This window comes from Mytilus edulis, chromosome 9, assembly GCF_963676685.1.
Source record: "Mytilus edulis chromosome 9, xbMytEdul2.2, whole genome shotgun sequence".
In the NCBI taxonomy this organism is placed as follows: Eukaryota; Metazoa; Mollusca; class Bivalvia; order Mytilida; family Mytilidae; genus Mytilus; species Mytilus edulis.
Genome location: NC_092352.1, coordinates 14118350 through 14131416, shown reverse-complemented (window position 1 = coordinate 14131416; position 13067 = coordinate 14118350). Strand labels below are relative to the sequence as shown.

At 32.9% G+C, this 13067-nt stretch overlaps 1 protein-coding gene across 1 annotated transcript; it reads right to left on the bottom strand.

The window, feature by feature from the left end:
• Nucleotides 1-9346: 9346 nt before the first annotated feature.
• Nucleotides 9347-13039, bottom strand: LOC139489831 (uncharacterized). Its single transcript, XM_071276677.1, has 2 exons — nucleotides 13003-13039; nucleotides 9347-10062 (listed from the first exon to the last, which is right to left on the bottom strand). The coding sequence occupies exons 1-2, from the start codon at nucleotides 13037-13039 to the stop codon at nucleotides 9347-9349; spliced, it is 753 nt and encodes a 250-aa protein (XP_071132778.1).
• Between the last annotated feature and the right edge of the window lie 28 nt (nucleotides 13040-13067).

Genomic DNA, 13067 nt, shown 5'->3' with positions numbered 1-13067 from the left:
GATAATAATTCAACGATAGATTACAAATGTTGTCTTATACCTAAACTGCATTTTTGTCACCATGTTAGGGATCGAAACGGTATTTGAAAGGCCATATAAAATGCACCCTCATTTTTAGATAGACTCTTGAATTTTAAGAGTCAATGTAGGATGAACGGATCATATAAACCGGAGGGAAAATATGATACAAGCCCAAACGAAAAAATATAAACGAGTCTAAAGTGAAAACTACGTTCAAACCTATGATTGCGTTGGATAAAAAACGCAATTTTTATACGTGTGCATGTAAAACAAATTTCGTTGTAGAAGGGTCTAAATACAGCACAAACAACATTTTCCAAAAGACCAAAAAAGTGAAGAAGTATTTTTAAACAAAACGCATTTGACTAACAGGTCGAACAACTGATGTTCTTTAACCCTGTTGACTGCCATTGGCGATTGCCAAATAAAATTGATCACAAGATGTAACAAAATGGATCTTAATATAAATTTAATACTAAACAGAAAACAATTAACTTGTGGCCACGATGTTATGCCATAAACATAAGGTGTTAATATTTTTTTGTACACCAGATCTGGATTTCGACAATAAATGTCTCTTCAGTGATGTTAGGGATCAAAGGTATATATATCTATATATATACCAATACATAATAAGCCGGATCTTTTAATTTTTATAAAACAAAATGTTGGTTCCGATTAATCACCTTTACGAACATGCTTATTCAAGGGACTAATGGGCATATATGGATTGTATCTAAATTTACAGTATATTAACATCACCCTAAAATTATTAAGTAAAATTCCGTTTCTAATAGGAATTTTACATGCACAGTCATCTTTTCAACCAAATCTTTGTATCTATAAACCAATTAAGTAAAAGTTAATTTGTGATAACCTAATCAACGACTCACTAATTTTCCATTTAAACATAAATTACGTCCATCGAAATCTAAATCGCAACTACAAACACGGGCATATCGAACAATGAAATATATACACGAGACATGAAGGGGCCAAACCATAAGTTCTTAATTCAATAAATGGACTTAACTATATGTCTAGGAGAAAAAACACCACATCAACACTAACAAAACTGTTTCGCCTATGTATGATTCATGCTCGTGTGACGTCATAAAACTAGTATTTTCAAAACATTTTGCAAATCTTTCATCGACAAAAAAAAATGACAGAGCATAACGCCCTTAAATTATTTATATATAATGGTATTAAATAATAATTTGTTCTGTGCTATTTTATTTCCAGGTTGCCTAAAATATAAAGTAATACTGGTTTTTGTGGAAGTCCTGTGTTTCTCAGGTGGTTCAACTGTGTACACTTAGCATACTATTGGCAAAAACACGACTAAAGCTTAGGAAAACTACTTGAAAAACAATTGTTATTTTTAGGAGGAGCCAATATTTTATTTTGACGCAAGTCTGGTTACAGGTGTGTTACTACTCTCTGGCTGTTCCTTACAAGATAGTGTTGATAGTATCTTCAAACGTATAGTAGTTTCTCAGAGGAGCAAATCTCATTCAACATGTGTGGTATGACGGAACAATAATGAAAAGTTTAAACGGATAACCACTTTATCTTGTTCGTCAAGTACAAACCCTAGATTGACTAGCACTTATTGAACTCTCACCAACTGCTATCGGACTAAGGGTTGATTTAATACAGCTGTATTATAAATAATCTCGTTTTTATCAAAATGTGTTATTACTTGGATAAATATTAATAAGATATTACGTATTTCATACTGCATTAATTTCATATTCTATCTTTATAATTCTGTGGCTATTTTTGAAGACAAGAATACTCATTAAGCCTTACTTCTATCATTCACAAGCACGATCAACGCAAAAAGTCTTATCCATTGAGCACTTTTGAGAGATTTTAGGCACTTTTAAGCAGTCACATCACGTTTCTGGTACTAAACACACCGTTCCTCTTTAAAAGTTAGTCTTTTTTATGATGATTTAATGCCTGTTTTAACATTCATTAATTAAGTATTGTAATCGGGGACAATTTTCTACACTGATTTTGATTGAAACTGCGGGAAATATTGTAATTTGTGCTTTATTATCAGACAATTGGCATTTTGATTTATTGTTTAGGGGGTAGGATTGGTGATGGTTCTGACTATCGGCTTATCCTGAGAAAGATACTTAATTTGTTTCGTTTTCTCTCTCTCCGTATATAGTTTTGTTCTACATAGTCGTTTGTTTTGCAACCGCAAACCAAGTTTGTAATTTAAATTTACATCCAACTTGAATGAAATTAATTGTTTGCTTATCTAAGTGTATAAAAAGATGATTTAATGTTAGTCATATCATGTCATTATTTTTGTTTCATGAATTTCAATATCTTACTGAACGATTTTAAAAGATAGGATTTTAAACACGATTGTTTCAAAAGAGAACGGATACAGTGACAATAAGGTATTTCCTGCGAAAAATGTCGTCCTCTGAATTTATGGTATCGGTTTCAAGATTAACTATTAGTCAAGTATCTAAATAAAGGCAGCAGTAGTATAACGCAGTTTGAAAATCATAAATCGATTGAGACAAACAGAAATCCGGGTTACAAACTAAAACCGAGAGAAACATATCAACTATATAAAAAACAAACAACGGAACAACAGAAACACTGAAGTGAACAAAAAACAAACAACAGTGAAACACACACAGAAACAAATTGCACGATAACTATTGCGATTTGATAAAAAAATCATCGCAGATACCAGGATTAAAATGTTGTACGCCAGACACGCGTTTCGTCTACAAAAGACTAATCAGTGACGTTCGAATAAAAAAGTTGAAACAGTTGAATCACGAAATTGAAGAGCATTAAGGATAAAAAAAAAACACGAAAACTTTTGCAAAATACAGCCAAGGTAATAAATGATAAGAACCAAACAGTAGGGCTTTTTCATACCGTGTTTCCTCTAAAATGTGACTTATTGATCTTGAGGTTCACAGTCGCCCTCTCTGGAAGAAATTATATTCAAGAAAAATGTCAAAATAGTTGATTTCAGTAGTTGAAAATAAAGTCTTTCATGAATTATTACCAATTGTACTGCAAAATGAGATGTGAAAAACAATTCTCTAGATTCTCCACAAATATATAGATTGCACGTACATGACTGTTTTTTGGCGGTCATTATGAAAGGCTGTCATAACGGATTACATTACACAGGGTTAACTTAAAATGCAGAAATATCGTTTTCCAATATTATTTTTATTGTGAAGCGAGTAAACTAAAAATATTTGTCATGTGTTAAAGGCCATTAAAATGAAATAGAAAGGACATTTTATGAATAGCCTTGCAATTGATTCGATGGCTAATGTAGTTGTTGCTGCATGCTTAATTTTGATTTTTATTGAAACAAAAACAGACTTTACTGTCGCAAGAGAAGAGGAAGGTTGTTTTTTTTCTGGGAAATATGCTGAGGGATCACGAACTAATCGGTTAGAAGTAAACATGATAAGATAATAGTAACAATTCATATTGATTTACACATCATCCCATATAACAGAAAAGTGCACTTACTTAGTAAAATAAGCACGCTTCACAAGAAGGGCGATAAAGAGGTGATGCTTTATGAATGGGTTTTACTTTATTCTCGCTTTGATCGAATGATGATAATTTGTAAGTGACCTTGATGTTATTATAAACATTTTGCCATATTGTTAATGTTGTATTGATGAGATCTCCAGTAGGTAATTTTCTTCAACAGATGTCTTCATGTGTACGGGTTTCCACTTTAAAATTCCTGCCAACTCCCAAAAGGAGACATGACCTACAATATAATAAGTCAAATATTCTCTATATCTAATATCTGGAACAGGAAAACAATTGGTCCGAGACCACAATTATTTCGTAGTGCATTTCTTTTAGAACATAAATGAAAATAAAAAAAAATCCCATCTGCGCTTTCTCAAAGAATCTTTTACAGTATGTTGTACTACTTTTGGGACAAATTATATCAAAATTATAGAAAACTTCATCGGCTTCAACTAAAAATATGGACAATTTTATATTTAGGGCGCCTTGAAATATTTTGACTGCTTCCGAAGTGCTAATTTTTAACCTTTTTCAGCTGGACCAAATCACTACTTTCCTTTAAAATTCTGGACCCAATTTTTTTTACCAGTGTAATTTCACCCCTTCTTGCAATTTGAGGCTTTAAACATGGAGAAATAAATTTGGAAGGGGTATACAAATTATTGACAAGTTACCAACTGTCAACATGTCTTCTATATAAACCATGGATTTACATATGACAGTATTTTCTTATTTCCCTTAATGTAGCAACTGTGATATTACCACTAGTACAAATATGGTTAACATGTTTAACCTCGTCCCATTCTTTATGTACTTGTCACAAGCCAGGAGCCTACAATTGGCCGATGCTTGTTGGCTGCTGTCTACCATGGTTGTTTACCGTTATTTAAGAACAAATCATAAATCAGACCTTTAATTTTCTCTTTATATTGCCAATATTATTATATACACATGGAAAAAAAGTATTGCAACACTTCTATTGAAAACAATGTTAAATGGCATAATCGTAGAATGTGTATAATTTGAGTTTTATCAAAAACTTTTAATCCGTTTATGGTTTAAAATTGATTTTGTGTTATTAACTTGCAATTCAGGCAAAATTAAGACTAGAGAGACACATCATTAAAGCTACACTGAAAAAGTTACCCAAGCTTTGTCTTGTCTTCTATACCGAAGTTTTGTAAAATTAATTTTTCCAGCAAACTAAAGATCTGACACAAAAATGTGTGTTAAACTAAGCATTTCAAACAGTTCTGAATGCGGTTAATGCATACAAAATTGCATTTATTGCAGAACTAATGTTTTGGGAAAATTAGTCCTGCAAAATTTGCATTTGTTGTGAAAAACACGAAAAATATTTCCATGCAGCTGTTATGACCTATCCATGTAGCATTGATATTGGATGAAAAGTAAGTTTATACCATGAATTCAATTTAAACCATAAGCGAATTAATAGTATTTGGTTAAAACCCAAATCATACACATTCTACAATCATGTCATTTTACACTGTTTTCAATGGAGGTGTTGGAATACTTTTTTCCAAGTATCTATTTCTTATATTTTGGTCAATATAGCCACATCACCTTAACAAGCATGTGTATAATCTAATAGGGTCCAAACTCTTCCGATAACAAGCATTTAATAATGATTGGCATAATATGAGACAAGACGCGACATCCTCTACGGAATACACAAATTTGTTAAGAACTATATCCCCCGTCTTTTCATACATGTCCTTATACCAAAAATCAAATCTTAAAAATTTCTACAGAATTACTTTACTGGATTTTGGAAAACTCATTCTGATAAAAATGTTGTCACAAATATTGATACGCCAAAGTAATTTAGAAAACACCATGTGTAATACGTGAATAGAGAAAACGTGCTTACGAATAGAATATATATTCCTACCACATAATTATTTCTAGATTGCATGTTATCATATGCAGCGCTATTGTATATATTATGTAATGTTGGATTGATTGTTTAAAAAATAAAGATATAAAATTATACTCAATTTAAGGCGGAAGAAATATTTCGAATGTTTGTCTAATGCAGAGACGGCAACGCTGTCTGTGCCTTGAAAATGTGGTGACAGATACTTATGAGACATTCAAAACTAATAACTCAAAGAGTGACTGGGGAATAAAGATATAGTCACTTACGATCTTGCGATCGGCAGTAAAAAATAAGATCACAAAAATACTGAACTTAGAGGAAAATCAATTCGGAAAGTCCATAATCACATGGCAAAATCAAATAACAAAACGCATCAAAAACGAATGGACAAGAACTGTCATATTCCTGACTTGGTACAGGCATTTTCAAATGTGTAAAACGCTTGCAAACGTGTGACCACTACTTGGTTGTCCCGGGTGTATACATATGCAATCACATCCGATCACAATGGGGACGTTAAATCACTGCTGCGCCTTCTAGAGATTGTAACGCTTTCTGCACGTTAAGAATCCTTGCTACAAGTACGGAATGTTGCAATGCTATATTTCTGTCCTTATCCAATACATCCTCATTTTCCAGTATTCCAAATTTCGATTCCTTTATTCCTGTCGACCCTATTGCAGATCAAACCTCCGTAATGGTTGGCAGATACTCATCTACTCATTACGACCGTCAAGTACAACTTCGGTGATACGTCTCGTTTAGGGAGGTCACAATTGAGCAAAAGAGGAAAAGTGTGGCGTCGACAATTGGAACATATCCGATCATATCCTTGGTCATCCGTAACGCTGTCTATAAAACTTTCAAAATGAGAGCTTCAACTTTACCACGTGAAACCCTTGGATTAAATAGTATTATTGTAAGCAGCAACTTTCTATCATGGAAATCAAAATAGGAAACACAGGCTTAGAATAACGTATCAACTGGGAGATTTGAACTTAATATACAGCTGTTGCGTTCAAGAATGTTGCTACATAGAATTAGTTCAAGATATCTGTCATGAGCATCACTGAAGAGACATATATTGTCGAAATGCGTATCTTGTGCAGGAAAATTGGTACCGTTAATGTTATTATGCGTTCAACATTGTCACCAAAATTAAAATTGTTTAGTCAGAGGACATTATCTTTCTAGCAGAATGTGAAGTAAAATGATAATGCTAGCTTTTTTTCAATCTTGATGAGAAGCTCGTGTATAAAGTATGCCTATAGGAATAAAGGAATAAGTCGACAAGAAAAGCAAAGTTGGTTCCAATGAATGCTAAAACACGTCCTCAACATGTTAAATACAAAATTTAAGCATCTTATTAAGTCTGTGTCAGATAATCTAAGTGTCTCTTTAAAAAAAGGAGTTGTCCCTCCCTAAAATAAGATAAGTATGTGTATTTACGTTGGACATTCCTAAAGAAGATAAATCAATTTTTTTTTTAAAAGTTTTGTTAAAAGAGGAAAGAGATTTATAATACATGTATACTCAAACAGATCTTTTGGAATATGTTAATATCAACATTTGAATCACACGGTTTAAAGGTTGTTTAACAGTAACTATGAGAGGCGGATAGTTGGAAAAATAATTTCGTGGAGCACTTGGAAGACCCAGTAATATTACGTTGTTTCACTGATTTTCAGTATACCGAAGAGGGAAATCCGGTATTTTATCTTTCCAAAGGAACATAGAACAGACAAATTATTGTTCATGATTTCCTCCTGCGTGAGTGTCGTAGGAGTATATATTAAGTTTCAAAGTAAATTGTCAATACTTAATTCCGTTACAAAGAAGTTTATGTAATGTAACTAACACTCAAAAACGATATTGTTCGGAATTAAATTGTGTTTGGAAAAACTTTTTGATGATCAGTTGGTCCTTGAAGGCTTTTTGCGAAGTAAAATTACTGTCTCTGCTTATTAACTCTTTTTGGCAGCCAATACGTCTCACCGTCCATTCCATTATAAGGACATGGATGAATCCACAGTCTACAATCTTGTTAAAAACGGGTTGGTATTGAAAGTAAATGGAGCTAAATGACAGGCTTTAAAAAAAATGTTATGTGTAGAAATTGTGAAAAATTTTAAAAACGAAAATCGCCCATGTTTTACTAAATTCTTACCGATTTGAATTCAAGAAAAAAATCTAACGCGCAATAACAAAATCAAATAAGAAAACAAAAACTTGAAGACACTGTAAGGATTAATTAAACGAAATATAATGGAAAGGGGTATCATGCTATGTATAAACAATGCGAACAAGAAAAAAATAATCTCAAATCAGTTCTAAACTTACAAAGACAAGAGCACTAAGGAAATGAATAAAAGGAAAGATGACAAACACTATTAGAAAAAGTATCAGAAAGTGACTAGATATATGTTCAAAGTCTGAATTCGATATCAACAACAGAGGGAAATAAAATTTCAAAGTAAGAATAAGAAAGAAAAATGAAGACAGCTATATACCACAAAGTGCGAGAGAAATTAGAATAAAGAGACAAACAAAGATTTCCAGGTGCGACAAGTATGTAATTTAGAATTCTGGAAACGGAGAAATAACAGAATGGCGGGAACCATATATGAAAAAGTGAACGTTCATATCGAAACAATTAAAAATCGTCAAGGTGACAATATCAAGACACTGGCAAAACAAAATCAAATAGTGAAATGAACCAGCAACAAAATCGGAAAACTGAGACAACAGTGTTGAATAGCAAATGAACATCATAGAAAATTTCAAAGACTATTTATAAAAGGGAGTCAGTAAAAGTCTACTAGGAGCACACAGTAATTGTCGAACTGTAAAATAATATTTTCGCCCTTTAAGCAAAATGTATTTAAAAGCATGTTTAGTGAATTGTCAGTGAGATTTAGATAAATTGACTCTATTGTTTGAGTTGTAGGTGACAAATGTCAAGAAAGAAAGAAGAAAGTAACACTTAGAATACACTTGGAATGAATAGTTATGAATTCAGAGAATAACGACAGCATACATAGAATGAAATTCAAAACAGTGTGGCTGTGGCCATTGATTGACACATTAAATTCATCCATTGACTGGGACAATTTACGTGAACGTGTGTCTGTATCGACCACTGTTCACGACGTACGTGTCTACGATAGACATTTAAACTGTGGGGTCACCAAAGGTTCTTAACGCCTTTAATTATAAAATAATTCGAAAAATTCATCAGGAATAACCTTTATGTTTTGATTTATACAATTGATATAAATCAAAACATCGTGTTATTCCTGATTAATTTTTCGAATTACTTTATTAAGGTGTCTTTAAAAAGTACATAGTGAGCAGTGGTCGTTACATACAAACGTTCACCTAAATTGTCCCAGTCAATGGATGAATTTAATGTGTCAATCAATGGCCACAGCCACACTGTTTTGAATTTCATTCTATCTTAAAAGGGTTGGTAGTTGTTGATAAAATCGTTGACGGCATGCATCACTTTGAATAGAAATATATAAAGAATGACGAAAACTTGAACCTCAACTGACATATCATTGCATGTTCCATGAAACTGAGGAGAAGTTTAATATACCGGATTTAAATAAAAAAAAGAAGGAATGTAAAAAAAATATTCTGTATTTTGTATTCTGTAGGTGTCGCTGTTGACACTGGATTGTCTCCCTTGTAATTTTTCAAGTCTCGCGTGTATATATTTCACTCTGGTAAACAACTCACTTGTACTTTAAGATATATACTATTAGGTGGCAACTGCTTAACATATTTTTACAAAAATTAAAAAGATATATACATTTATTTATTAACATGAAAATTTAAAGGAAAAAAAAAAAATTTTTTTTTTTTAACATTACATTAATCAAACCGGCGCGACTCGCAAATAAAGTCACCCAACAATCGCATTAGTGTTTCATTAGAGACGGAGACATTGTCGTTTTTTTCTATTGACAATAAAAGTTCCAAATCAATATGCAACGATCCTGTGTTAAAGTATATCTCATGTATAAGTTTCTGTCTTGCCTCTTCATAATTTTCACAAAATAATAAATAATGTTCCACAGTTTCTAATTGACCACATTCACACTTGGGGTCTATATTTTGATTGATTTTGTTCTGGTAATTTTTTAGGTAGTATCCTGATCTTAAATTTCTAATAATTTTTGCTGTTTTATGTTCTGGATAATCAAATGTAGATTTTTTGCTGACAGTCTGATGAAAGTTATAATAAAATCTTCCTGTATCACTATTATCCCATCTATGTTGCCACTTTTTATTTACTAAAATTCTTGCTGCTGTTTTAATATCTTGTTTAGTTACTGTAATATGAGCTTCTTTTTGAATTTGATTTGCCTCTTTAGCTGCCTCTTTAGCTAGTTTATCAGCTATTTCATTTCCTCTAACATCTGCATGTCCTGGGGTCCAATCAAAATTAATTTTTATTCCATGGTGTTTTTGAATTGATTTGATAAGGGAGATAATTTCATGTGAAGTGGATCGATGATTTTCAATTTTCCAGTTTAATGTTAAAATTCCAATTGCTGTTTGACTGTCCGAAAATATTTTAACTTCTTCTATTAATGATTTATTTTCAATTAAAAAAATATAAAAATATTGGAAAACGCAAATATTCACCCTCTATAACTAGCAGGCACATGAACGGCTACTGCTTCTACAATAATAATGAGAAATATTACATTGGTTGCAATAAATTACATTTATTTCCCAGTTAAATAAAAACCGATAATTTCACATGTGAAATAAACGTGGTTATTTCACTCTCTGACGTCTTACAACAATAGGCGTTGTCAAGACGTCGATAACGTCGGATCAAAACAAATTGTAAATGCGTAGGAAAAACATATAGTCCCCTACATTTTCTACATTAATTTCACAAAAAAAAGCCATTTGACAATGTAATAAAAAGTATAACTAATCGCCGTATTTGAATATCAAAAATAAGACAACTTGTGACCGAACGCCGCTATGGATTAAACTCGTGCTGCGCACTCGTTTAATCCATGCGTCGTTCGGTCACGCGTTGTTATACTATAATGATATACTGTAATCAGTCTTCAGTTCATTTGTCAGTTTCATTATGAAGAATGTCCTTATACATAAAAGTAATTTAGATATCTAAATGCATATTCAGTATTGGGTCTCTTCAAAAAAGGACCTAGAGACCAATTATCCATTTTCAAACAGGCCGAATGTTTACTTAATGAATGAATATTCTGACATTAAAAATCATCATATGGCAATCTATGAAAATAAAATATGTTGTATGAATTCAAATTCTGCACCAGAGACCAAATGACGCAGAAGGTTGTTAGCAATTATAGGTCGCCGGTAGGCTTTCACCAATTGCCAAAACCCATGCTGCACAACAAGCGTTACAATAACCTGAAATAACAAATTTATTTAAAGCAATTCAAAAGAGAAAAGTAACAGCCTAATTTCTGCAAAAAAACCCCAAATTATTATAATCACACTACAAATATGATAAACAGCAAAAAACGACAACAACTGAAGAACATGCACTCATAACCGTTGTGACGAATAGTAACAATTAGACGTAACACAGATAACTCGTATGTCAACTTGTAGACTGTACTAGAGTAACAATAGGGACTTTTTTTAGTAGAGCGCTCAAAATGAAGAAGCTTAAGCTGAAAATACTACACACTAGCGCTAATGACGGAGAGCTTAGCACAGCAGATATAAAGTATTGCGTTGAAAATGATGTAGATAATGTCTTGTGTGGCTGGTATAAGTTCCAGTGCTAGAGATTTTCAATCTAGCACTGCAGACGTAAACTCCATCACTGGATATGTAAAGTTCAGCTCTGAGGATTATACTCAAGCTCTGAACATGTACATAGCAGCGTTGGAGATGTAATTTCGTATATAAAAGTGGTTGATAAATATTTATACAGTTTCACGGACACGCACATGTATTCAGTGTTGTATGTATCCGTTTAAATCATGAATTTGATAACGTGCAGTGGGGAAATCTTTTCCCGATTTATAAATATAGAATCGTTATATATTTATAGGGAAGAAAAAAATATCCAGCATTGAATGTATTTGCTGTTAAAGGTGTAGTGTTTTAAATACGAGCTTTTTCAATCATTATCCCTGTACAGGATGTAAGCCGGTGAACGGTCAATAACAATACACCTTATCGCTATTTGTCCGCCATTACTGGATATCACACAGGTTCCCGTAAAATTTTGACGTCACAATACAAAATATCTGACGCCACAATGGAAAAGTGATTGTTGTATGCGTCAAAAGTTCAAGTGGCCGGGTCAGCCGGGATTAGCGATAAGGTGTATGTGAGCTTTGTACATACATTAGGCCGTTAGTTGTCTAGCTTCAATTTATTAACATTTGTCATTTTGGCGTCTTTGATAGCTGACTATGCAGTATGGGCTTTGCTCATTGTTGCAGGCCGTACGGTTATATAGTTGTTAATTTCTGTGTCATTTGATCTTTTGTGGAGCTTTGTCTTATTAGCAATCATACCACATTTTCTTTTTTATGTTTGTAGGTAACGTGTATTACACTTACCTTACTAGACTAGCAATATTTAAAGTTGCATAAGAACCCCCTATCCCCTCAAAAAAGTAAAATCTAAAACCCATCACTAACAAGGATAGATATTACGTCCACAGTCTGATCAAATTGGTATTTATACACGCTTTAAAGATAAACGTCCCAGTGGCGGATCTAAACAATTTCATAAGTGGGGGCCCACTGACTGCCTAAGAGGGGGGGGGGGGCCTCTCCGGTCATGACTCAGTGATTCTCTAATAATCAACCAAATGTTTCTCATAAACGGGGGGGGGGGGGGGGGGCTGGATCAGCCTCTGCGTACCACCCCCTTTTACCTTACAAGTATGGAAAAAATGAATTATTAATTAGCGTTATTTCCAAAAGCATAACTCACTAGAACAAATCTCGCCAACTACACTATCATTGCGTGTTACGCTCCTAATAACAGGAGTCAAAACTTTCGATCTAAACAAAAACGACAAACATCTGCAGTTTACATGAACACGAATTAGCGTGATATAACAATAAGATGAGTTCACTCGCCTATATGTACGAACTTGTGATAATTAAAAAAAAAGCAATCATATTGTCCAGCTCTTCCTCTACTACCCAAAACGAGAATAAAGAACGATCGGATCTTTTTAATTCAGTAACACATGTCTAAAGAATTTTCATTTATTTACCTTCAAACAAAAATAACGGATCAACAAGTTTTTGTGCTAAACATGTCAAAGGTGTACGAAAAATCAGCCTTTTAATGTATTTAGCCCTAATATAAATTAATGTACCATTTATAGTATACATGTACTCTCTAGACAGTTCACAAGCAAACACAAAAGTCGTTACATTCATTGAAAATTACTTATTGGCAAGCAATGAAAATGAAGTATTAATAACTCGTTCGAATGACCTAGGTGACAATTATGAATAATAGATAATGTTTAATGTTATCTGTACCTTCCTGCATGTTGATAACACCTGGAGAATAACCCATTATCAAGATAACAATGTAAAACATGGCT